Below are 26,532 nucleotides of genomic sequence, written 5' to 3'. Positions count from 1 at the left end.
GGCTCATATGACTTGTATGGCATGAGAGAATGGGGCGAAAGCCTTTGAAACAAATTTTGACCACCTGAAATCCCAATTTGACCTTGAAATGGGCCACTGAGGGTCCAAAATCTTCGTTAAACGCGATACTCCGAATCCGACACTTGGACACAGTCACATATACCAATAATGACTTGCTGGAGTCATCAAAAGTACAAAATACCCCTTAGAACGGGAAATGACCAAAATTGGTCAGTAGCTGCTATAAACTGTCAAATTGCAGGCTAAACCATCGCGCGACGGACCCGAATAATCGCGCGATGGAAGCAGGATCGCGCGATGAAGTGAGTCTGTCGCACGATGATAATTTGCTGCTAAGCTGTCTTTGTTTGACCCATCTTGACTCTAAGACGTTGAAAGCCTTGTCACTGTCCTTGGCCGTCCAGGATACCTCTGGGGCAGTTCACAGGTGTGCCCTTGCATTGAAGGGGGCAATGCCACCTTGCTTGGATATTTGCCTTGGAAAAGGAAGATATTTTACCAAGCCTTGGCTATAAAAGAGTATGCCCCTACAAATGTGAGGCACCCCCCCCCCCCCCCCCAAGAGCTAGCACTTTCAACACCCCTATAATGGCAAATAACCTTCTAGTCTTGATCAGCCCGTGGCTAACGGCCTTTGTAGCTGGAGATTGGCTATCATTTTGATTTCATGGGCTAGCTGCTTTTTGTTTTTTCCAAAACGTGAGGGTCCGCCCCGAAATTCTGATGGCGGCGTTACAGTTCTGGGACCCAGAAATTCGTGTTTTTAGGTTCGAGGACATCGAGCTATGCCCAACTGTGGAAGAATTCCAAGCATATCTCCAGGGGTTTGGTTTGAGCGTGGTTGTTGTGCCACCTTATAGGAAGAGCATGCCAAAACTTTTGCAATCATGTCTCGACATTTCGAGGGGAGCAGCTGAAAGTTTGTTAACTGAGGGGCAAATCAACATCATGCGCCTGATGGAGTGGTATGGGCCTGAAGGGAACACAGAGGACATCACCTTGCAGGCTCGACGCCGATTTTCCCTGACGATCAGTGTACTGGCTGCTTACTTGCTAGTATCTCCGAATGGGCGAGTCAACCCCTCGCTAGTGAGTGTTGCCGCTCAAATGGGTACTTAAAGAAATGTGGTGCCGCTGGTTCTAGCAGAGACACTCATGGGCTTGGATTTGGTTTCTACCGGCCAAACAAACGTATTCGACGGTAGTCCACTCCTACTGCAGGTAAACTCTCACTCAACTCACCTTTTTTAGTTTTCGCACATTTACCTTTTACCTAGTCTCTCGGCTTAGGTCATATCAAGGCTCCTCACTTGTTTTCTCGCTCAAGTTTTATATGGCTCTTTACTTGTCTTCTCACTCACTCATACAGCTATGGCTATCAGACAAATTGGGATTGCTCACGGCACCAGAGGCAAATTGGCCTCATCTGCCCGGTCGGATGCATCAGTGTGGGATGATCTATCCGGAGATGTCTGTGAACCAGTGGTACACGTTCATGAAGAAAATGCTCCCGAATGAGATCATCTGGAGGCATGAGGCCCTGGACATTCCAAACATGGCCCTTAATTCTACAGGTTTCAAGAGGATGGTGATAGCCGGGCTGAGTGCTTTCACATTCTACATTCCCGGTCGTATTCTCCGTCAGCTAGGGATAAGTCAAGGACTGCACCGAGCCGGAACCGAAACTTTCAGTATTCCTGCATTCACTGCACAGAACTTGGCCGGATATGAGCGCAACTGGGGCCTGCGGCAACTTGGCGGAGCAGAACCAGATTTTAACACAGAGCTCATGCATCGATACAAAGCGTGGCTAAGAAGGGAAATCGCAAGAAGACAAAGCGACGACTGACTCCTAATAGACTCAATGATTTAGAATGAACTGTGAGCCTATTAAGGCTTCTAGCATTTCATTATGTTTTTATGCTCAACTGTTTTAAAGGCTTTGCTCAGCTGTGTAATAGAAGTAGTAGTTTGAATAAAATTGAAAGATTTAAAACTTTCTCCTGTTGATCCAAATGTTGAACACCACGCCGCTTTGAATGTCGAAGACAATTCCAAAATGGCAAACCATGAATCATGTTGATGGAATGTGACCGAATCTCACGAAGAGACTGCCTACGTATCCTCTTTCAAGGAATCAAGTCAAAACGTAGTTCAAGCTTAGGTTCACTTGAGTATTTTTGACTCTCCTTTTACGCTCTAACTTTTGCCTAGTGCCGCCACTTCGGGTTTTTGGCCTAGCGAGGTTTTGAATATTGCCTACTTATTTTTGCCTGAACCGCCTTCTCAGGTTTTCGATCCAGTAGGCTTGCTCTAATTTTTGCTTGGAACCGCCCACCCTTGTGGTTTTCGGCCCAACGAGCTTCTCTCAGGGGTAGTAACGCTTGAGTTGATCCGGTTCACCAAAGTGGAGAACTCGTTGCAGTCGAGGTCTATGAGTTGAGCTGCTCCCCCAGAAAGGATGGTCTTGATAATGTAAAGCCCTGAACGCTTCGGACGAAACTTGCCACCGGGATCGAATACAGGCGCCTGAATCTCCTTTGTAACCATGTCTCCCTCAACCAAGTCCCTAGACTTCACCTTCTTGTTGAAAGCCCGTGCGATCTTTCGCTGATACCCCTGAACATGGTATAAGGCACGGAGTCTCCTCTCATCGAAAAGCATGAGTTCAACAAACCTCCCACTAAGCCATTCAGATTCCGTGAGTCCGCACTCTGCCATGATTCTCAATGATGGCACCTCGAGCTCGATAGGGAGCACTGCCTCCATCCCGTAAACTAAAGAATAGGGTGTCGCCCCTGTCGATGTTCGAATTGACGTCCGATACCCCTAAAGTGCTAAAGGTAGTTGCTCATGCCAGTCACAGGCAGACTCAACAGACTTTTTAATAATCATCTCAATATTCTTATTTGCCGCTTCAACAGCTCCATTCGTTTGAGAGCGATAAACAGTCAAATGATGGACTTGGATTCCGAACTCTTCGAACAACTCCAAAACCCTGCCTTTGAAATGAGTCCCATTATCTGACACGAACGCTTGAGGTACACCGTATCGATAGATGATGTTCTTCCTAATAAAATGGGCAACCTGAACTGCAGTTAGGGTTTTGTAGGATTCGGCTTCCACCCACTTGGTAAAGTAATCTATCGCCACCAAAATGAACATGTGACCGTTCGAAGCAGACGGTCTGATCATGCCTATGACATCAATGCCCCACACAGAGAAAGGCCAATGAGAAGTCATGCCAAAGAGGTTAGAAGGGGGAACATGCATTAGGTTGGCATAGATTTGGCACTTATGACAACGCCGTACATAATCCACACACTGAGATTCCATTGTGGACCAGAAGTAACCCTGTCGTAGGATTTTCCTAGCAATCATGACACCACTCATATGAGGACCGTAGACTCCTTCATGAACTTCCTCCATAATCCTTGCAGCTTCAGAGCCATTGACATAGAGCTTGTGCATCCCACAATGGGACCTTTTGTATAACTTCCCTCCACAAAGGATGTATTGGGCAGCCATCCTTCATAACGCGAGTTGATCCTTTTTAGAAGCTTCAGTCGGATACTCCCCACTTTCAGCAAAATTCCATATGTCGTGGTACCAGGGTAGGCCATCATCTACATCATCGACGACATTGACATACTGATAGGTAGGGTAGTCCTGATGTTCAATGAGAATAGGGCGGAGTTTGACACCTAAAGGAAGTTCAACCATGGAAGCCAAGGTTGCCAAGGCATCAGCAAATTGATTCTTCAAGCGGGAAATATGAGTAAAAGTAACCTTATTAAAACGAGGAATAAGATCCTCCAAGTCTTGATGATACAGTTTCAACTTCTCTTCGCGAACGTTCCAGTCCCCGTTGGCTTGAGATACGACAAGATTAGAATCACCAATGACCTCGAGTTTTTCTACACTGAGGGTAAGAGCGGCCTCCATACCAACAATACAGACCTCATACTCAGTTTGGTTAGTTGTGACATCGAAATTGAGCTTGAATGCAAGCGGAATATGAGAGCCATCAGGTTTAATCAAAAGTACTCCGATCCCATATCCCTTTTGGTTGGCGTCTTCATCAAAGTAGAGTGTCTACACATCCTCGACAACTGTTAGCACTTCCTCATCTGGGAACACGAAATCTGAGTCCTCTGGTCCATTAACAGGGTGATCGGCCAAAAATTCCGCAACTGTTCATCCCTTGACAGATTTCCTCGTAATATACTCAAGATCGAACTCTGCCAAAAAGAGCAACCAACGTGCTAACTTACCAGTAAGTGCTGGCTTCTCAAACAGATACTTGAGAGGATCCATTCGAGAAATCAATTTCACTGGATAAGCCAGCATGTAGTGTCTTAATTTCTTAGAAGCCCAACATGTCTTTTCCAGAGCTGTGTAGCGTTCTTCACATCCGATCATCTTCTTACTTAAGTAATAAATGGCCTTCTCGACACCCTTATCTCCTTCTTGAGCTAGTAAACACCCCATAGACGAAGGATTCACAGACAAATAAAGTATCAAAGGCTTCCCGGGAATCGGCGGCATGAGGACCGGGGGATTCTGCAAGTACTTCTGAATGGATATGAAAGCCGCTTGACACCTGTCTGTCTATACAAATGGAGTATTCTTCTTTAGAAGACGAAACATCGGCTCGCAAGTCAAAGTTAACTTGGCGATGAACCTGTTGATGAACTGAACCTTCCCCAAAAAGCTCTGCACTCCCTTTTCAGACTCTGGTGGCTTCATTTCGAGTACAGCCTCAATCTTCGACGGGTCAACTTCAATCCCATGAGTAGTGATCAGAAAACCAAGCATCTTACCTGCTGTGACTCCAAAAGTACACTTCTACGAATTGAGATGCATTCTATACTTACAGAGTCGTTCGAAGGATAGGGACATGCCCTTCATGAGTTTTTGACTTGGCAATCATGTCATCTACATAGACCTCAACTTCTTTGTGCATCATGTCATGCAGAATGGTCGTAGCAGTGCGCGGATAAGTAGGACTGGCATTCTTCAAACCAAACGGCATGACCAAATAACAGTAAGTCCCCCATTCAGTGATGAACGTCGTCTTCTCACGCTCTTCTGGTGCCATGAGAATCTGATTATAACCCGAGAAACCATCCATAAATGAGAGCATGGCATGTCCCACCGTATTGTCAACGAGTACATCAATATGCGGCAGGGGAAAATCGCCTTTAGGGCTCGCCCTGTTCAAATCCCTGAAATCGACGCATACCCAGATTTGTCCATTCTTCTTAGGTATTGGCACAATGTTGGCGACCCAAGTAGGGTATTGAGAAACCATAAGAAAGCCAGCGTCGATCTGCTTAGTGACCTCATCCTTGATCTTCTGCACCCAATCCGGCCTCATCCGTCTTAGTTTTTATTTTATGGGTTTAGCATTTGGCAGTAGAGGAATTCGATGCTCCACTATCTCTGGGTCAATGCCGGGCATGTCTTGATGAGACCATGCGAAAATATCACTGAACTCCGTGAGCAGTTCTTTGAAGTCCTGGTATTCCTCTGGAGACAAAGTGGAGCCCACTTGAACCATTCGGGGATCATTTTCATCTTTCAAATTTAAAGAAACTACTTCTTCTTTTAACGGCTGAGCATGCTTTGATCTTCCCTTTCGATGAAGGCACGGACTTCCTTGGGAATGTCCCCATCGAAATCTATCCCTTCATCGTCAGGGTCGACACAGTTTATGTATAAATCATCAAAGTAATCATAAGTAGATTCTTTCATTCCAAAAGGCCCCTCAGGGCTACCAAGTACAGTAGAGTCAAACTCAAAATAAAAGCTATGACGTGGAGGGCCAAGAGGCACAAACTCCAACTCAAAGCTAGACTCAGAAGACTCCGTGTCAGACTCAGACTCAGAAACATCATCAATGCAAGTTAAGCGCGGTTTGAAAATGCAATTTTTAAGGCTACCCTTGGCTTCTGTAATAAGAGAGGTAGGATCCTCGAGGGCATCGGGCCCGAGCATGAGCACTTCGGCTTCTTTAGCTTCCTCAGCCAAATCCACTTAGGAGAACTCGTGAAACAGCTGCTCCAAGCTTCCCTGATTGAAAGATCCCAGCCAGTCAGTCTTGATCTTCGGCTGATTGAGCTTCTTCTTGAATTCCACCCTTGTTGGCTCCTCATCACTATTCGACCAGGTGTCGTTAGCGAAAATCTCAAAACCCGGTAGCAGTTCTCCAGTCTTTGAGTCAATAAAGGGCTCAGCCTGCCCTGTGTAAACAGTGTTTCCCTTCTCGCAGACGAAGTAGCTGTTGGGATCACCATAGAGGGTTTGAGGCTTTCCCGCACATTTCCTTCTTTTGGCATCATTGGCTGAGGCGATGTACCCCAAACCAAAGCGGCCCTCGCAGGAAGGAAAGGTAGGGAACTCCGGGATCCCTTGCTGGTGAATCCCTAAGCCCAAGCCAAGTAGATAGGACATCCTCCTCATGATATGCAAAGCAACAGAGCTTATGATGAAGTCCCCATCCACGTTGATGGCCAAAACAGAGCCAGATGTGTCAAAGGAGAAACCTCCAAGGTCCACGTCTTCTTCACCGTGCATAATTCCCAAAATCGGAGTACCATCCTCCTTGAGCGGGCAAATGCCTGAGTCCCCGTAAATCGTTAACGTGCCAGTAGGAAGTCCTAGCATGACCTTTTGATGGAGAGTAAATGGCATAGCCATGATGTCAGATCTATGGAGCCACGATCTACCAAGCAGAAGGTTGAAAGTGGCAGGGATGTCAACAACATGGAATTCAACATCCATTTCAAAACCCTCAGCATCGAGCTTCAGCATCAGCGTACCCTCGACCACACGACGAGTGTTGTCGTATGCCTTAATGGCCAGATTAGAAGGTGCAAAGTCCTTTTTAGTCAACCCCAGACGATAAGCCACCTTTAAAGGGCAAAAATTGATTGCGGAACCATTGTCGATGAGAACAGTCGGAACCCAGAGCCCTCGGCATTTGACAGTGATGTGCAAGGGGCGATTTTGATTGAACCTTTCAACCGGCAGGTCCTTGTCAGTGAAGATCACAGTGTGTTTGAAAGTAGGTTGGAGGATGAGAGATATCATCGCTTTGGGAGTGATATCAGCTGGAATCTTAAGACGGGAAAGAGTATGGCACAGTTTCTGCCGATGCTCACGGGAAGAACAAATCAGTGCCCAGATCGATATAGCAGCGGGAATCCGCTTGAGTTGTTTCTGAATCATGTCCGTATCCAAAGTGCCAGCAGGTACCTCAAGCGGTGCAGACCTTGGGAAGGTAGAGGGCTCGTTCCCTCGGTTAGAAGGGTTGGACGAGCTTCCAGCCTGTAGATTAGCAGGCTGAAAAATCCGTCCACTCCTCGCAACATTGTGAACGTTTCCCAAAGAGGGCACGACCTAAGGGTCTTGATCAATATCCCAGAGGTCAGCAGGGACTTCACCCAGTTTGCGCTTCCCTTTGTCGGTCCCTGATGCCATCATAGGCACTTCCAAATCTAAACCAAAATCCTCAGCCAAGTCCTTTACCAAAAGTGTGTCCCAAAGGTCCAAATCCTTGACCGCCGTGACCTTTGCAACAGGTTCTGAGTTGGCGATGAAAGGAACATCCCAAAGTTCGCCATCTGCTAAGGAACAATTGACAGTTCAAACTTCTGCCCCAACTTGGATATTGACTATATCATCGACATCCCAAAGATCGGCTGGCGGGACAAGGTCCGTGACCATGATACTGCAGTCTTCCCTAGTCGGAAAAGGAACTGTAGGGCGCGGAAGTCCTTCATCAACAATGTAGAAAGTGGGGTCCTGCTCGACATCAGATATCGAATTGCCGAGCCTGTCGAGACTAGAAGGGAGAAAGCATTCCCTAAGACACAAGGTTCTTCTTGAACAAAATTGTCCTCAACAAAGTGAGTCATGTAATTTGGTAAAGCATAGCCTTGAAGAGGATTAATGTCGAAATCCAATAGAAATTGCCAAGTGGGCTCAGGATCCCAATAGTATTCCTCTTCGGGAAGCAAAGGCTCAGGCTGTTGGAACAACATATACAAGGAAATGCCATCCAAAGGATCGAGCATCGCCTGGTTGTGTCCGACTTGCCATTCTTTGTCCCAAGCCTCGTCATGCTGAGGGAGCGGGAGATACTCGGGGTGTAACGGGAAGTCTTCTAGCCCAAGTTGGTTCCACTCTTGGATTAAAGGAGCGGTATAATCATCACCGTCGGCTATAGACCAACCCACGGCCTGCATGCTGAGTCCAGGCTCTTGTTCGAAGAATGTTGGTAGTGCAGCCTTGAATTGGCTTTCAAAGTTCTGAGAAGAACTAGGATTTGTTATGACCGGGATAGGATCACGACGAGTCTAGGTGGGACCAAGTCGTCCAGGCTGAATAGGGTCATCATGGAGATCACCAATGATGTCATTTAAGAGATCAAAGCCTGTCTGCAGGAGTTGAAAAGTTGGATTAGGACGAGAGGGTTCACCAATGAACATGAGTTCTGCTTCTGACTCCAAAGGCATGGTTACAACCGGTTTGGGCTGGTTCACTGGGATTATATGGTCAGTGGGGTTGAATATGGTGGAGCAAAGGTCGATTCGAGTGGAGCTGGAGGATATGTGGTTGATATGTGGAGCAGCATTGTGCTTTGGCATGGAATTGGAAAGGATGTTTGGTTTTTGAGATGGTGGAGGTGGAGCCTAAAGGGTCCCTTCATCTATAAGATCCTGAATCGCATGACGGAGGTGGAAGCAGGAATCTGTAAGATGACCAGCCCCTTGGTGATAGGCGCAGTAGAGATTGGCTTTGAAACTGGGTGAAGGATTTTTGGGTAGAGGGGTTGGATCAAGGGGTTTCAGATGACCCGATTTGATCAATTTCTCCATAACAGAGGACAATGGAGCCTCGAATGCGGAGAAACTGCGGGGTTGGTTACGAGGACGGTTGTTCTTGGAGTTTGCACTTGATTGATGTCGGCAATGTGATTGGTAGTGTTGGAGGAGGCATTGGTGCCACTGGTTGTTGCGTTGGAGAAAGTCCCACCCCCAAATAGTGCATTGGCATTGCTAGAGTATGCCCAAGGTTTTGATTTCGGAGGGTTAGAGGATTCTTCTTTCGATAGAATACCACTTTGCAGCGCATCCTCGATGGCCAGGCCAGAGTCGAAGAAGGTTTCAAAGTTTGCCGACGCTTGAACAAGAACCAAATGCTTAGCATAATTTGGCTAAAGATTGCGGAAAATGATGCGGAGTTGATCCCTCTCACTTGGACGATCAGTCATTAGAGCGGCTTTGGCTCTCCACCTGTTGACAAAGTCCGCGAAGGACTCTTTGGCTTCCATCTTGGTGGATTCAAGTTCTCGCGTCATCATTTTCAGCAGGGAGTTGTAACTGTATTGCGAAATAAACGCAGCAGCAATATCCTCCCAAGTCCTCCTCTTGGCTATGTCAAGCGACAAAAACCAATGGAAAGACAGACCGGAGAGAGTCTGAGGGAACAGTTGCGACATGGCCTCGGGCTCGACTGACAAGAGCTTCATAGCAGCGTGATAACTATAGAGATGAGTCTTAGGGTCACCACTGCCATCAAACTTGGTTAGGTCTGGCATTTTGAACTTATCGGGAAGCTTGGCATTGGGATACAAACATAGACGGTCCAAGTCGATTCTCCCGGCACTGATCCTTTCAAATTTAGAGATAGATTCCTCCAGCTTGGTGATCTTGGCCACAAGAGCAGCCAAATCAAGCTTTTGAGTAGGCCTAAGGACAGCAGGGTTCAGGTTTGCGGCTATTGGGCGAGCTTCTCTCAAATTAGGCTGAACTATGAGCCGTCCTGCATGATTTGGGTCCTCGACAAAGATGGGCTCTGCATGAACATCCTCATCAACCTCGCCTCCCACTTCTGCCACTAGCGAAAGATGAGTGTTAAAGAGGTCATTCAAACGAGTAATATTGGCTTCTGTTTGAGCATCTCTCTGTTGCATGGTGGCGATACTATTCTGAAGGCTTGTGAACATTGCTTCCACAGTGAGTGATTGGGGTTGATCTGCCATGACCGGTATTTCAGAGGAACTAGATGAAGGAGTTGGCTATGTCGGGGGTTTAACTTCCTGAATAACTGAAGACGAACCTGACTGAAGAGTAGCCAACAGAGAACACAGAGAGTCTTCCGTTGCGACTGACTGGGATTGTAACCTGACTAGCCTTTGAACCGGATTCTGATGCAAATGTTCCCAAGTGGGTTTGCCTTTCTGCTTCGATACTCTCCGTGGTGGTGCAATGGTTCAAAACTTTGCTTGCAGTAAAGTAAGAAAAGGCTTAATAAGGGTCCTGCAATAACTTTAATCTAAATAAAAGACTAAAGCGAAAGCGCAATCACCGTCGTCAGTGTCGTCCTAGACTCTAGATCTAGAAGAGAAGTCTGTCTTGAAATGTTCGGACACCGCGAGAATCCTCGAAAATCTTTTCGAGGGTGTATCCTTGTTTGAATCGACTAATACTAAGAGATGTCAAACTAGCCTAAGCCTTTGACTATTCCATTCCCGAAGTTTCAACTTTTGAACTTGGAACAACTCGGTGTAGATGACGTGATACCGGAACCGGGGCGGCTTAGGCGACACAGCGCCATAGCCTGAACGGTGTACTTGCTGCACACGATAACCAAGGTGGTATAAGCATCACGACATTCTCTCTGTTTGTTCCTTATTTTTTGTTTAAAACCTCGATTAGGTATTAGACAAAGGTTTAGAAAGGTTTGATATCCCAAAGCCTCGCTGATCTAAGGACTTTGAAAATTGACAACACGCACCATCGAGATGCATGACTCTTCATTGGGCCCAAAGCAGTGTCCTAACATTTTAAGACAGACTCAAAGAATTGAGAACCTAGAAGCTGCCCTAAACATGCTCCTACGCAAATGGTATGTATGTACAGTGCATGCGATAGGGAAAGTAGTAACACGAAAGTATATGGGGGTTAGATGCAAGTAAATCTTACCCTGCAGGTACCTGTCCTAGTTTGAAGAGTGCTAGTGCTTCGTATATGCAAAGGCTGGTTTTGGCTTGTAACGGGTTCCTCAGACTAGAGCCAAGATATACCTCCCGTTGCCTGCGTAATCGCAGAACAACAGTCAAACAGTAGAATGACTCATCATCGTCGAAGGTTGTTGGTCATTCGGGGTCCCCGAGCTCCGGTAAACCGTGCCGGATTGCCAAAACGATCCAACGAGGTTTATCCCACATCGATGCAAGTGAAGAACGCTGAAAATTGATTTTAAGAAAAGAAGAATCACAAGATCGCAAAAATGCCTTTTCAAATTTGGCTCATTTTATTTAGTCCATTTTAAAAGGAAATTACACAAGTGATCAATCGAAAAAAGTCCCAGATTGGATTGGCCGGACACGAGGTCTTGTTAAATCACCATTCCAACCTTCGGCAGCGCGAAGCTCACTATTTTGACAGACTTTTAAAGGATTGTTCATAAGTGTATTAAACTTTCAAGCATGGATTAATATTGGTTCGATTGAATCCCCAGCGGAGTCGCCACTGTGGGCAGCATGACCTTTGGAAATTTTCGGATTTTCAAACGCGAGGACCCGAAAATCGAGGGAGCGCGTGCACGGACGGCAAGTGCGAGTGCAAGCGCTCGCAAAATACAGAGTCGCCACTTGGGTTTTGAAGGTCCGACACCCAAGGAACCGAATTTCGAAGCACCTGCCGCGCTATTTGATTTGAAAAAGTTAAGGAACCAATTCGTCATAACCATATATGGGTTTGAGAGCCAGGTTACGAGAGGGGAAGGGTTTTAAGGCACCCTTCTCGTCCAATCCGGAGATTGGTCTCTACTTAAGCATTTTGCGAAAATATTTGTGATTCTTCTTTTATTAAATAATTTTTAGCCAGTTAGGGTGGGGGAGCAGTTAATCGGGGATTTAAAACTGTAACACATTTGCAGCATGTGATATAAGAATGGCATGGATGGATGAAATATTAAACAAAAACATGAGATAAAATTCAAAACCGCGACTGGATATCAAAACAGTGCCTTGGTTTGAAATTATCGCGAACAACAGCCAACTTGCATGCATGGAACTTCATACATGCAAGTCAACCATCGCGCGACACTCCCATTCCATCACGCAAGTGTTGATGTCTTACCAGCAGGTTGAATCTCATCCCTTTCTGGGCTCTGGAAGGACCAGTGCACACCTAGGGTCAAACCAAGCAGTTTATATATACTGAAGATAAATAATTATTACAAACAGGGATAACAGGAATAAAATACAACCCCAAAACAGTGGGGGTATTAAAACAGAGGCCTTTAGAGCAAGTTGCCCATGCAAGGGCAATTGCTGGAAACAAGCCGACCATTGCGCGACGAAGTCAGTGCATCGCGCGAGTGTCATGACTAGACTTCCAGGAATTGCTTTGCACGCCTGGGCTCTGAGACATGTTTAGAAGCAACCCAGGGGCATTCCCAGGCTAATGAATAAGAGTTCTAAGTTAAACTACAAATTTTATCATGCAAAACAGTGAATCAATTTAAGTCATGCTTCACAGTTATTCATAACATTGATAAAATAGGAAATAAACTAGCTTCCCATCCCCACGAGGACCATCGCGCGATGACGAGAACTGTCGCGTGCGTGCATGGGTCCATCGCGCGTGGGAGTGCCAATGCACGATTTCTTGTAACCTTGCTGACTTTAGAACCAGGATTATAGATTACCAGCCTTGGCCCTGCCAGCCCCCCTCAGGGATCAAAACAGTAAACAGTAAGGAATTATACCTTTGCTTGAGTGTTTTGAAAATGGTTTGAACAAGGTGGTGTAGCTTGGAAAATAAGTATATGGAGGTGGTTAGAATGAAGAGATATGAAGTGTATTTGGGCTTGTAGGGTATTTTTTGCTTGAGAAAAATGGTAACCTTAGTCTTGGAAAACCAATGTGGTATATATAGGAGAAGAGAGATGCAAGGTGGGTGGAGAACTTGGCCTAGCAACCAGCCAACAAGGCTGGTCAGCTTCCTATGGTGGAGGAAGAGGCCAACAGGGTGATGGGAGTGGTTGTGAGGTGGTGCAACCCATGCACATGTAGAACACTGTTTAGTCGACGAAAATGTCCTCAGGACTGTAGCCCCCTGATCATCACACAATCCAGCTGGAAAAAGGTGAAAGTGACAGGTGTTGACCATCGTGCGAGGGAGTGACTTCATCGCGCGATGGTGAACCCAGCCCCGTGATGGTCAACAGTCAAGGCTTTGACTTTGACCAAGATGAAGCATCGCGCGAGGGATCCAATAGATCGCGCAATGGTCAAACCTGAGGTCAGGGTTTTGATTTAGGGTTTTTTGGGTTTAGGACGGGCTCCACTCACTTCAAGCTCAAACCATTCCACTTTCAAGACTATTTTTGATCTGATTCATCATCGGGAAAACAAGAAATCGAAAAACAAAGTAAAATAATTGGGAAACTAGATTGGGGTGTCTACAACTTGTTTCAGCCATATAAGATATAGAGATCAATTAATCAAGAAGGAACAAATAGTTAACATCAAATGAGAGCATATAAAAACTTTCATAATCTCTATAAATAGAAAACATATGCTCAAAAAGGGAAAAAAAAAAAAAAAAGAAGGGCAGAAGACCAAACCAACAAAAATTTACAGCCCACTCCCAGTTTTCTCATTATGAGTATAAATAGGGAAAGCATGATGTACTGACCAGCAAATCGTTAACTAGTGAATCCTTGGTGTTCAAGAAACGCCATAACACTAGCCAAAGTCCCCCTGTTCCTGTTTTGCCTCTACTAGCTCGTCTATCTTATTGTTTGCTACTTCAATTCCTTCCGCTTGCTCCTGAATTTTTTCAGCTTGCTCTTGAATTTTCTCAGCTTACTCTTGCACCTTTCCCTTGAGGTGTGTTACATACTCCCCTTTCACAGATACACCATTGACCACTAGTCCTAATAGAGGAGGAAGGCCTAATGCCAAGTCCCTTCACATTGAGGGTAACTACCATTAAATTGGCTTTCACAATCACTATCTACCAGATTTGGAAGGAGAGGAATTTAAGGAAGTTTCAAAATGTTAACTGCCCTGCTGTTATTGTGACTCATAAAATCTGTTCAGAGGTCAGGTTTAGGCTCATGTCTCGAGCTAAAGGTGATCAAGCTCGCTAGTTTGTAAATGAATGGAACTTGACTACCTAACAAATTGTTACTTGGTTGTCTCACCTTTTGCGTCCTACTGGTTTCGTTAGCTATAAAATGTCACTGCTATATGCTTTCAATGTAATTTATTGCTGTTGATATTATGTCTATTGCATCTTTTACAATCTGCATTTGAGGTCCATTTCTTGGCAATTATGGTGTGAACATATTAAGCACAAATGGTTCAGCAAGCAGATTCGATGTGTGCTCATCCCTTGGCTGGTATATCAATTCCTTGCAAGCAACAAATGACGAGATTGTGTAGCTAGCAGGTACAGTATTCAAGTGGTGCAAATGGCTCAAGTGGTGCAAGTATCAATTATGGAGCAGGTCGTGGGACTTAAGAGGAGTGAGCCACCATGCTGCTCATTACTCGTATACATGCTCAAGTGGTACAGGTACATTAGAAGTCTGAATCACTCGGTTCATATATGCTATTACTTCTATTATCAATGGTAACTATCTTAAATCCTTTAATGGTATCTTTCCAAAGCCATCAGTAGGCAGACACATATATAGTTCATTTGGGCTTCTTGGTTTGAGAGAGATCTACTACAATGTGTGTTTCTCGGTGAGCTGTGAGTTTGAGCCTCATCCTTTCTTGGAGAGGAGGTAATAAACAACAATAAGAGCCAAGGGTAGAAAAGAAGGATGAGGTAAGTTAGGAGCCTAAACTTAAGAGGCACTACAAATAGCTCCCAGAATCAGCAACAATAGGCACAATGGCAGAAAAGAAGGCTAAAAGGCAGCAGCAAAAGTAACATTAGAAAATGGAAGAAAATCAAACCTATTAGCGGTGTTTTTTTCTGATCCCTCCTACAAGACCAAATTCCAGAGCTGATCCCAATTCGACTAAGTCACCATGAGTAGTTCTCCAGCTATAATATAATCGACAGATCCAAGATATAGCAGCACTCCATTCCAATGATTCAAGTACTTGATATGTTTCATCAATCTCTTAAGCATCACCAGACCTGCATGCACACAAGAACAACGTATGAGGCAAACCGATCTGTATTGCCTATTAATGTAGGCGAAAAAAGAGAGAGATAATGTTCCCAAATTATGTCTCAAATTCCACACAAACAATCATATCATTACAAAGAAACTTTCAGATAAGCAAGCTAAGAACACATCAAATTAGCTACCAATTAATCATATAGGAAGCATGGTACAAAAACTAGAAAAGGGAAAATAAAAATTGCAATAAACTGTTAATAAATCTAGGTTACTATATTCATTGATGTTTAAGGTCCTTCAAATGTGAAAGATGCATACATAGGTGCATAGGATTGCCATGGAAACCTCATGCTTGGTCCAAGTTAACTGGGTAAGAGAACATAACAGAGTCAACTTAATTAGCTACAATGGTTACCTTATAGAAGAAAGTTGATCCAGTTGTCCCACATGATTTCGAGTTCGGTGTCCATGCTTGTTTTTCTCACTGCAACCAAGAGTGAAACAAAAAAATTGTACTAGAAAAGCAATATATGTATACTAGTAAAAAAAAGGCAAGTGCGATGCACGTGGCATATACTCCGCTTTTCTTACAAAAAAAAAAAAAACATTATGTCTAGGGAACAAAATTTATAGCTTTAGCAAATGCATTGTACATGGTTTTTGGACAGATTTGCTTTAATGCACACTAATCTAACAAACATGTCTACGCAACAAATAGGATCACTAAAATAATAAATGCCTTAAAATTCAAAATAACAGCAAAAAACGAATTTGAAAGTTGAGTGATGAACTTCTATTTCCATATGTAACAAATTCTAAATATCAACTTTCTCTCACCCCTATTTTGCACCTCTCCCTTGCCAACTCTACCCCTATTCCAGCTCTAGATTATATAATATTCTCAAAACTACAAGGACAAGACATTGATTACCCAAACTAATGAGCTCCATAAGACAAAATTCAAGCTAAATTAATAGCCATCCAAATCTTTGTTAGCCTTTATGCACCTTGCCAAAGGCATCACAGCTGACCGAAGCTTTGACTCTCTTTTTGCTGCCTTTAAACCCCATATGAGTTAGGAACATTTTGTCCTCTTAATCTTCTTGTTTTATGCTCACAATTTGTTTTCACACTCGTATTGCATACTCATGATTTACTTCGGAAGAAAATTATACCTATAGTACTCTACTATTAGATAACCACAAAACTATCAGCACATCTAGCAAATGAAAACGCCAAAAACAGTATGGTTATTTTGCTAATTTCACATGGAGTTAGAGAAAATTCTCGACCAAAATAGAAGGTAAAGAAATAAATTTTGAAAGCCTATCTAACCTAATATCCTATCACGTTAGCAAGAGACAAATGCATCTTGAGGGCATGCAGTGAAGCTTGATGTGCATTCAAGAGCAAATTATCAGCTCATGTAGCAAATTACTACGCCAAATAAGGTAAAGGTAATATGCTCATTTCACGTGGAGTTTAGGAAATACTCGACCAAAATACAAGATATCTTTAAAGGAATAAATTTTGAAGCTATCTCCTATTTTAATAATTAAAACAAAGACTTCAACAAGAATACCAACAAACCATGACAACATGACATCCTTTTGAAAGGCCACTCCCATTTAAACCTGCTCAAACTAATTCACCACCATTTGTAAGTCTCTGTAAATGAAATACCTTACACTTTTCAAATCGCATGACTCAATTTTTACTAGTGGTACATATTTGGAGAAATTCTATTCCAACCAGGCATATAATCATTGATCCTCATTCATGCCATCTCAACAAACAACACATCTGTTGGGTTTGTCTCCCATGTGAGACATAAGAGATGCCTTCCTATGTGAACCACCAAAAGGTCGGATTCTCCATGTGCATGTGTATGTGGCCATGGGCCATGTTGAGTCACAGCTATTTTTTTATTTCCTTTTCTCTGTATAAATTGATGTACTGAGAGCAGAGTGAGGAGTGGCAGCCAGAGTGAGGGTCTGGAGAGGGTGAGGCCTGAGAGGGGGAGTCGGTTGTGGCTCTCCTTGGAGAGTTTGTTCATGTTTGTGTGTATATACATGTACAAATGGAGTTTTTTATGATTTCAGTGTCTGAGTTGTGTGTGTGGTTTCCCTCCATTCCTAACATCCCCATTGAAAATCAACTCAAATACTAAAATCATCACAAAAATCACAAAGACACCCCATTTGCCACATTAGAACAAAAATTCATTTTGAAAATCATATTATAGAGCCTCTGGGAACAAGGATGCTTAGAGTGCATGATTTGTTTATTGAGATTGAAATACGATGGGCTGAGTATATATTACTTCATTTTAAAAAAGGGTTGCGACAGTGTGTACAGTTAGGAACACTCATTTAGAAGACACATTTTATCAAACAGTTTGCACTCACAATGTTTGAACCAGTGAAGATACTTAAGGAGAGACGGTGGTATGGTCAAAATAAAGATTTGAGCAATGTATTACCTGCCAGGTTTAGTAGAGAGGGATGATGGCCATTAGATTCACGTGGGCAATAGGGCTCTTGGCAAGTTCAATAGAGGAGGACGTGATGAAACAATTCCATCTGACCATTAAATCATGGCAAGTTGAGTTTGTATGCTATTAGGACTGGCGGTTGTGTTGTACATATAATCCGAATGGTAGGAGCCAGGAGGCGTGGTGTCGTTAAGAATCAGTGCCAAATGGGACAGGTTACATACAAACATCCACACCACATGGAGTAGAATGGGTGGGTTGTTAAGAACCAGTGTTGAATGGGGCAGGTATTTAATTGATTTAGGGAGGGCATTTGTGGCAAAGACAAAAGGAGAAAACATTATTTAAGGCTTCATACTTTTAAAAGATATATATATATATAATAAGGTATAGATAATACTAAAAGGCAGAATATAAACTCACATTCTGTTTGTTTAAGATGCTCTGGTCTCTAACCAATTCATTCATGCACCTCATTATAGAATGTTAGGAGACACTAGAAAATTAGTGTTCTACAAGGTACAGAAGCGGGAGGTGAACATAAAAAGATAAATTCTAAACCACAACAAAAAATGAAAATTAGAGATAATAAATCTTTGGAAATACACTGAACCTAATAACAGAAGCTACCAAAACCTATTCATACAATTCCATTTCAAATTGAACAAGACCCCTAATTTGGAGAAAAAGAGAGCAAACTCACAATGGTTCAATAGAAGCCCTAACTTGCCTGAAATCAAAAGCCCTAACAGGTCTTGACGTCTTGTAATATTTTGACCAAAAGGCAAAAGCCCTAATTTGAAGCTTCAATACGGTGATTATGGTGATTAGGATACAATACGGTGATTACGGTCTGTAATCTGAGAGAGAGAGAGAGAGAGAGAGAGAGAGAGAGAGAGAGAGAGAGAGTCACCTGCAGTTGTCAAGGGTTTGCGGTGGTGCATGGTGGTTCGCGGTGGTTCGTGGTGGTTCGCGGTTCACGGTGTACAAACTACAAATAAAACGTAATGAAGAAGATGATGAACAGATCAACAGATGAAGTCTTGAAGAAGAGAAAAACTGAGAGAGAAGGAGGGAGGGAGGGAGAAAAAGAGAGACTCGCCCTTGGTCTCAAGCAAATCGCGAAATCGCCATGGAGGAGAAGTCTGAAGTCGGCGGCTTGTAGAAATGAGGAGATAGGGTTTTAGACTTAGGTGGGAAAGGGAAATATCAGGGGAACGGATTAGCGACAAATTCCCACTTAATTTTTTTTAATTGTCTAAATTCCCTGTTTAAAATGAAAGACAAAAAAGAGTTCGCCACCCAAAGTATTTCCTTTTGTGAGGAATTATTTCGTCACGTAATGGTTGCAAGTATATGTGGAAGAAATGGATTAGCGACAAAATTTATTTTTTCGTCACCTTATATTTTTTTGTCCACCCTCTTGCTGACAAAATTTATTTTTTCATCATTGATTAACTATTTTTGGTGACAAAATAAAATTTCCTCACCTTAAATTTTTTTGCCCTCTTAATTGGTGACGAAAAAATATTTTCCTCACAAAATAGGTATATTTTGAGATGAAATCTACTTTCATCACCACCATTTCGTCACTTATTCTCATTTTTCTTGTAGTGAATATCAATTGCCATGCTTGCAGCTTTTAATTTGCATTGAAATGTATCATATTGGATTTAGTTGTTATTGGAGATATGTGATTGTACATGCTAGATCGAACTTAGGTTCACTGGGTGGTTACGAGTAGTAATTTACGTAGACGATGTTAAGTAAATGGAAAACTGATAAAGTGTTGAGGTGTGAGGTCGTGGATTGTGATCTGAGCCATGGCTATGGCAAGGGTAACCAATGGGGCCCTGTGTTGAAAAGGGTTACCTGCGGGGCCCAGCGATGAGATATGTTGTGACACTAATGTATGATATGTCATGGGAAGTTTCTCTTGAGGAAGGGAATGGATCCCATGAGACAGTTATAGTTAGTGAGATGTTAATGTATGATATGTCATGAGAAGTTTTTTTCTTTGAGGAAGGGAATGGGTCCCATGAGACGGTTATAGTTAGCGTGGGGTAGTGGATGTTCGACCCTAATGTACGATACGTCATGGAATGACTCGATCCTCCTGTTATGGTCTTTAAGTGAGAACGTGCTAGATACATAATTTAGGTGCGCTCACTTATGACCCTGGTGTAGGACAAGCAAGAGGAAGGGTGAACCTATGAGACGGTTGTAGTTAGTGAATGTGGGAGGAAATGAACTCATGGAAAAGATCCTTAGATTTCATGTAAGATGATGGATAGTAAAAAAAAAGACAATGTGCTATTATTCTGTACCTTCTGTGTATTATCAAATATTATATTGTTGAACTGCTAATTGTAAAGTAACGGGTTAGTATGGTTGAGATTATCTACTAAGTTTCAAAACTTATTGTAGGGGTTCGATTTGGAGGGACCTTGACCTGAGTTAGTATTCCTCTTCCGTTGCTCCGTTCACCCGCCTCTGAACCTGCAACAAGTCACTAGGGCTGGAATAGCCCAGTGACCCTCCGACGATCAAGTTAGATCTCAGGGGAGGATATAGATCTAGGGTTAGGAAAAATGGCATACCTCTTAAAGATGAGTATCCCTTTGTATTTATAGACCTAGGTTTACTTGGCCCCCAAGCTAGCGCGTGGAGGTCACGCTCAGGTAACCGCCTCGGGTGACATCATAGATGACGCACCGGATAAGGCGGTTACGGAGCACATGGCCAGGTCTGATTCTCATGATTACGTCTGCCCTGCGATCTCTATGGACCCTCCTTAGCGTAGCTTTTCCAGGGAAGCTAAGGGAGCACCGAAGCGAGAGCATACCGTGTCAACATTAACCGAGCCTCAAACCGAACCGTATGACAAGACTTCTAGCCACCACTGTTTTGATGACCGCGCCTCCAAGGGGACATTGGTTCGGAACACATGGCCAGGTTACCATCTCGGTAACCGAGGCCTCCACACTTATTATAGTGCCGTTGGGCTGGCGTTCATGCCAAGTAATTCGGAGACCGAAGAACAGAATCCTCTTCAAGATGATCAGTATTAGGGTGAAGACCTCCCAGCTGAGGAATGAGAGTTTGTCGAGCCTTGGTTGCCTTACCCTTAGATGCTCTGTTAATTTAAAGTAGGAGTTTTAAAATATCCATCATCAGATCTCATCCTACATAAGTATTCATCCTGCCCACATTTCAGGGTTATGTTTTTATCCTTTCAGATAGTGAATTATCTATCTTACCCTTTTTATAAGATATCCACATGTGTGTGTATATTGCCTAACTAAATTAGTAGGATTCAATCATTTCCTAATTTATTGGGATTCAATTACAATAACTAAGGGAGATAATTACAAAAGAGAATTTAAAATTTTAAAAATTCATAATAACCAAATCCCATCGATTTATTTTTCACCAATCTAAATTTGAAAACCATATTTATTTGTTTTATATCTACCATGTATTATAAGAAACCTTTCGGAATATAATGGAATCGACCATGTTTTTCATGGTTAATTAGGTAAATTCACCATAAACATATAAAAAAAAAAAAACCTTTCAACTAGGATTGATCACAATGAGATATTTTAAACACAATTACCATGAAAATTGATGACATGCATTCCATGATTTATTTTTTCATATCTACCATGTATTATCATAAAATACTTGAGAATATGGTGGAATCAACCATGTTTTTCATAGATTATTTTGGCAAAATGACCATGAAAAATATTTCGGAACATAGACAATATTCTAACCGACCATGTTTTTTCATGGCTAATTCTGGAATTTCACCATAAATGTGTAAAAAAAACCTTTCCACTACCTATGTAATCACAATCCAAGAAACAAAGCCTAAGCAACAGAATATCATTACAGCAACAATAGACCACACTTTGCATCCCAGAAGTGCAACAACAGCCATATATCGACGAGTACAATGGAGTAGATCGACAGGAATTACTAGGTTACCAGGTTAGTAGCAACTAGCAACATTTGTAGTAGCATAAGAACAAGTATATCGACGAGTACAATTGATTCTCATCATGTACACACAAGAACGTGAAGATCACAGCCGCGCTGTTTCCGATTAGATCTTTGAAAATGATATATGTGTCGTCGCCGTACTCGGTGGTTAGAGTCCGTTCTGTGCTGCCGAGTAGAAGAGATTCTTCACCACTCGCCCACCATTTCAAAAACCTGCAAAATGGAAATGCAAGTTTCAAAGGGATTTTGAGAGGAAAGTGGGTCGGGATGAAAAATGGTTTTGCATGATTTGGGGTGCAAAATCAAAATTGAAGTTTCAAAGAATTTTCGTTGAGATTTTTGGGGTGAACTAGAAATGGAAATGGACTGAGTATGTTGGTCCACAATTTCGGGATCAAATGGCGGAATTCGTGGGCTGATTTTACAGGGGACTTGTAGTGTTAAGTTTCGATCTGAAAATTCAGTGCTATATATATGGTAGCTAGCTTTTTATATAGGGGTACTATTGGGATTGTGGGCAGCATGCCCTTGGAATTTCCGGATTCCAAAACGAAAAAGGGCCCGGGTCGAGGGAGCGCGAGCGGGGAAGCAAGCGCTCGCAAAATACAGAGTTGCCACTCGGGTTTTGAAGGTCCGACACCCAAGAAACCGTATTTCGAAGCACCTGCCGCGCTGTTTTGATTTGGAAAAGTTCAAGGAACTAGTCCGTCATGACCATATCTGGGTTTGGGAGCCAGGTTACGAGAGGGGAAGGGTTTTATGGCACCCCTCTCGCCCAATCCGGAGATCGGTCTCTACTTTAGGCATTTGCGAAAAATGTTTGTTTGTAATTCTGTTTCATTAATCAATTTTTAGCCAATTAGGGCGGGGGAACAGTTAATCGGGGATTAATACTGTAACATGTTTGCAAGATGTGATGGATATATCATGGATGAATGGAATAAAATAAAAAGTGGGATAAAGCCCAACACTCTCGATCAAGCACCAAAACAGGGCTTTATGTGAGATCAGCACAAATAATGGCCAACTTGCATGCGTGGATCAACCTGCATGCAAATACACCATCGTGCGACAATCCCATACACTCGCGCGAGTGTTGATGCCTCACCAACAGTTTGAGCTTTACCCCCTTCTGGGCTCTGGAAGGACCAGTGCTCACCCAGGTGCAAACCAAACAGTTTATAAGTACTTGAAAGTAAACAATATTACAACAGACAGTAATGATTTTGAAATACAACCCCTAAACAGTGGGGGTGACTAAACAGAGGCCAAGGCCAAGCTGCCCATGCAAGGGCAGTTTCTGGAATTAAGACAACCATCGCGCAACAGAGTGATATACTCGCGCGAGGGTTCTGACTGGACTTCCAGGAACTGCTTTGCATGTCTGGGCTCTGAGAACATATTCAGGAGCAAACCAGGGGCATTCTCAAGCTGAATAAATAAAAGTTCTAAATTTAACTACAAATTTTAGCATACAAGATAGTGAAATATCACAAATATTTTCCATAGGAAGGCATAAGATCATAAACGAACGAGGACAAGGATCCCATCAACCACGAGAACCATATCGTGCTGACTAGAACAGTCGCGCGATGGAGTGGGTATCTCGCGCGTGGGAGAGCTTTTCCACGGTAACTTGTAACTCTGGGGCTTTAGTACCAGAACTGGTATTGATTACCAGCCTTGGCCCTGTCAGCCCCCCTCAGGGGTTCGAATAGTAAGCAGAAAAGTATTATACCTTTGCTTGATTGTCTTGGAGATGGCTTGAATGAGGTGGTGAGGCTTGGATAGTGATTATGTGGGAGTGAGTGCAATATGGGGTGCTTGTGTTTAAACTTCCTTCTTCTTTCTTGAGAAAATATTGGTAACCCTTTAAGATGAAGCATGGGGGGGGGGGGGGGGGGGGGGGGGGGGGGGGGGGTGGTACTTATAGAAGGAGGAGTTGGTTGGTGGCTAGGCAAGGCCATGCAACCAGCCAACAAGGCTGGTCACAATTGCTTGGTGGAGAAGTGGGGTGCCAAAGGTGATGGGAGAATGGGGTAGAGGTGGTGCAAGGGGAGCCCCCCAGAACGTTGTTCAATCGACGAAACAGGGTTACATAGGCCTGTAGCCCCCTGATCACCACGTAATCCGGGTGAAAATGACAGGTGTTGACCATCGCGCGAGGGTTTGGAAGAATCGCGCGCGTGTCAAGCTAAACCCCGCGAGGGTCAACAGTCAAAACTTTGACTTTGACCGCCACCTGGCCAGTGAATCGTCGCGCGAGGGACCCCGTACGTCGCGCGATGGTCAACCCCAAAGCCCAGTTTTTGGTTCAAGGGTTTCAGGGCTAAGGATGGGCTCTACGTATACCAAACTCAAGCCATCTTCATTTTCTCAAAACTGTTTTCGACCTGATTCATCATCGGGGAAACAAGAAACCTAAAAACGAAGTAAAACGATCGGGAAATCAGACTGGGGTGTCTACAGGGATTAAAAAATATTGGGGATGAAAACATAACTGTTCAAAATGACTTGGATGAATACTTAAGTGGAATGAGATTTGAGAATGAATGTTTAAGTCCCAAGTATTGTTATTTGAATTTTCAAAAGTGTTATCACATTTGTCAAACTCTATTTTATTTTGTTGGGTTGTAAGACAGTTAAGTAGTTTTGAATTTGGTATTTGAGATTTCCGCTGATAAACTCTGTTTCATAAAATTCCATTTCTTAAATTAGTTTTATGGATTATTAAATTAAATAGAAATGATTTAATTAACGTGTCCGAAAATTGGGGCGTCACACTATGATAATAGCATAACACTTTTTTAGGAAGACATCATATTGATAAAAATGTTGTGCTATTTTTGAAAAGTGTTATGCCTTCGAGTGGCTATGTTATGCCGTTTTGACCATATTTTTTAATATATAAATAGTCTAAAAAAAATTTAGTGCTCCAATTTTTAATCCATTTGAATCGGTGCGAAAATCTTATTTTTTTGATTATATTATTCTAAAAGGTTATAATTAATTTTTATCTCTACGACTTTCATAATCAAGTTCATGCTCCACAGAGTCCTAAATAAATACTCCCTCTGTCCCAAATTGGATATCAATTTTTGATAGTCGTGCTAATTTCAATTCTTTATATCTTTCAATATGGATCTCAAAAAATATGCAATATAGATCTTATTTGATAGTTCTCGATTAGTTCTATAATATAAAGTTTTCAAACTCATGAAAAACATTATAGATTGAAAGATATAAATGATGAAAAATGACACGAATTTTACAAATTAATTGTCATGTTTTTTTGGAATAGAGGGAGTATGAATTTTTGTTGGTTGCCCACTTTTACATGAGTTGTCCTATTCTCGTTGGTATGGCGTCGCAAACACAACTTTCTATACGGACCCTCTGTGTAGAATTTATTCTCTTAATAAATACATGCAAAAGAGAGAGAGAAAAAAAAGGGAGATGAATTTAGTGATAAAAAATTTCCGTACAAAATAATTAATTTTAAGACACAGAATGTGTAGTACTTATATACATATTTTATAATGTATAGTCAGTTGAATTATATACTTCATCCCTCTCTAAATAAGTGTCTGGCGTGCAAAATTAGGCTTTACAAAACATGCATATTTTTTATTAAAAAAATTAATTTTTTTTCACAATCTAATAGAACTCATCGCTATCTATTAATTTGTGAAAAAAATTAATTTTTTTAACGAAAGAAATGCATCTTTTTGAAGGCCTAGTTGTAAAGACTCGTAAATTCATAAAATTTATTTAAATACTTTATAAGGAATAAAAAGGAGGAGATTGATATGGGAAATTGAGAATTTGAGTTAATGTGTTATAGGGTAATACTTGAGGGGTGAGTGTGTGATTTATGCATAATGTGTATAATATATGTATGTGTGCAGGGAATAAAAATTCCCCAATTCTCTTTTCCTCTCACTCTCCCGTTCCCTCCTCCCTCTCTTGGCTCCCTCTACCTCTCTCTTGCTCTCACCCAAAATCACTCAAAACCTCCACAAAATAGCCTTCAACCTTTCATTTATTAGCATATTGCAGCCCGTATTTCGTTAGTTTGAGCTCGGAGGAGGCAAATCCCATTCAATTTCAAGATTTGGGGTTAGGGCTTAGAGGAATTCTTTGGTTTTGTTCTTCAATCTTGAGGTAGGGAGTTCTAACTAACAATATATGTTTATGACTTTTTCTATTGCCTTGGTTTGAGCCATTGATCGTTGTTGTGGTTGTTGATATTGTTGTTGAAAAGCCCATGAAAATGTGCTGAGAATCTACTTGAACAACAACGTTATCGATACCTTTTGTAATCGTTATCGATACCTTCATGTTACCAAACCCAGAAAATCACTTGTTATTGATACCCTTGCGTCTGGAATACCTCTGGACCAAATGGTATCGATACCATTTTTCATGGTATCGATACCCGCTGCTTATCTCCAGCTTTCACTGTTTTGCTTCATTTTTTACCGTTTTGGTTCCCAATCACTTCCAACTTACCCAAACACCTCCCAAATGACTCTTAACTTGGTTACTTGTAGTTTAATGACTTTGTTGAACGTATTCATTACTTTAATGCTCGTTTGGATGCGATTTTCACAAAAATACTTTATGTATCAAAGTTGGGTTTGAACGATACGAACATGATGGATACATGATTTTGGAACTTTACGAACACGATGAGAACATTCAGGACATCCCAATGGGTAAGGTATCTGGCAGAGGACATCGGGGTCCTTTAATTGGCCCGGCATGAGCTATATGGTCGTATTTGATACTTTAGGATATCTCAAATGGGTAAAGTGCCTGGCAAAGGACATTGGGGTCCTTTA

The 26,532-nt window shown here is 42.5% G+C and overlaps 1 protein-coding gene across 1 annotated transcript in view; it reads right to left on the bottom strand.

Annotated features, from left to right (window-relative positions):
• LOC131329398 (uncharacterized) overlaps nucleotides 1-26,268 on the bottom strand; it is a 35,712-nt gene extending 9,444 nt beyond the window's left edge. Inside the window, exons 1-5 of the mRNA XM_058362500.1 lie at nucleotides 26,201-26,268; nucleotides 21,754-21,901; nucleotides 21,464-21,527; nucleotides 18,594-18,789; nucleotides 15,602-15,670 (exon numbers count right to left, since the gene is read on the bottom strand). Coding sequence (XP_058218483.1) covers nucleotides 15,602-15,670; nucleotides 18,594-18,789; nucleotides 21,464-21,527; nucleotides 21,754-21,901; nucleotides 26,201-26,268 — 545 coding nt within the window. The remainder of the gene's footprint in view (nucleotides 1-15,601; nucleotides 15,671-18,593; nucleotides 18,790-21,463; nucleotides 21,528-21,753; nucleotides 21,902-26,200) is intronic.
• Nucleotides 26,269-26,532: the final 264 nt, after the last annotated feature.

Source organism: Rhododendron vialii, chromosome 1a, assembly GCF_030253575.1.
Source record: "Rhododendron vialii isolate Sample 1 chromosome 1a, ASM3025357v1".
Taxonomy (NCBI): domain Eukaryota; kingdom Viridiplantae; phylum Streptophyta; class Magnoliopsida; order Ericales; family Ericaceae; genus Rhododendron; species Rhododendron vialii.
Note: the sequence above shows the minus strand (reverse complement) of the source record. Positions and strands in the feature narration are given on the sequence as shown.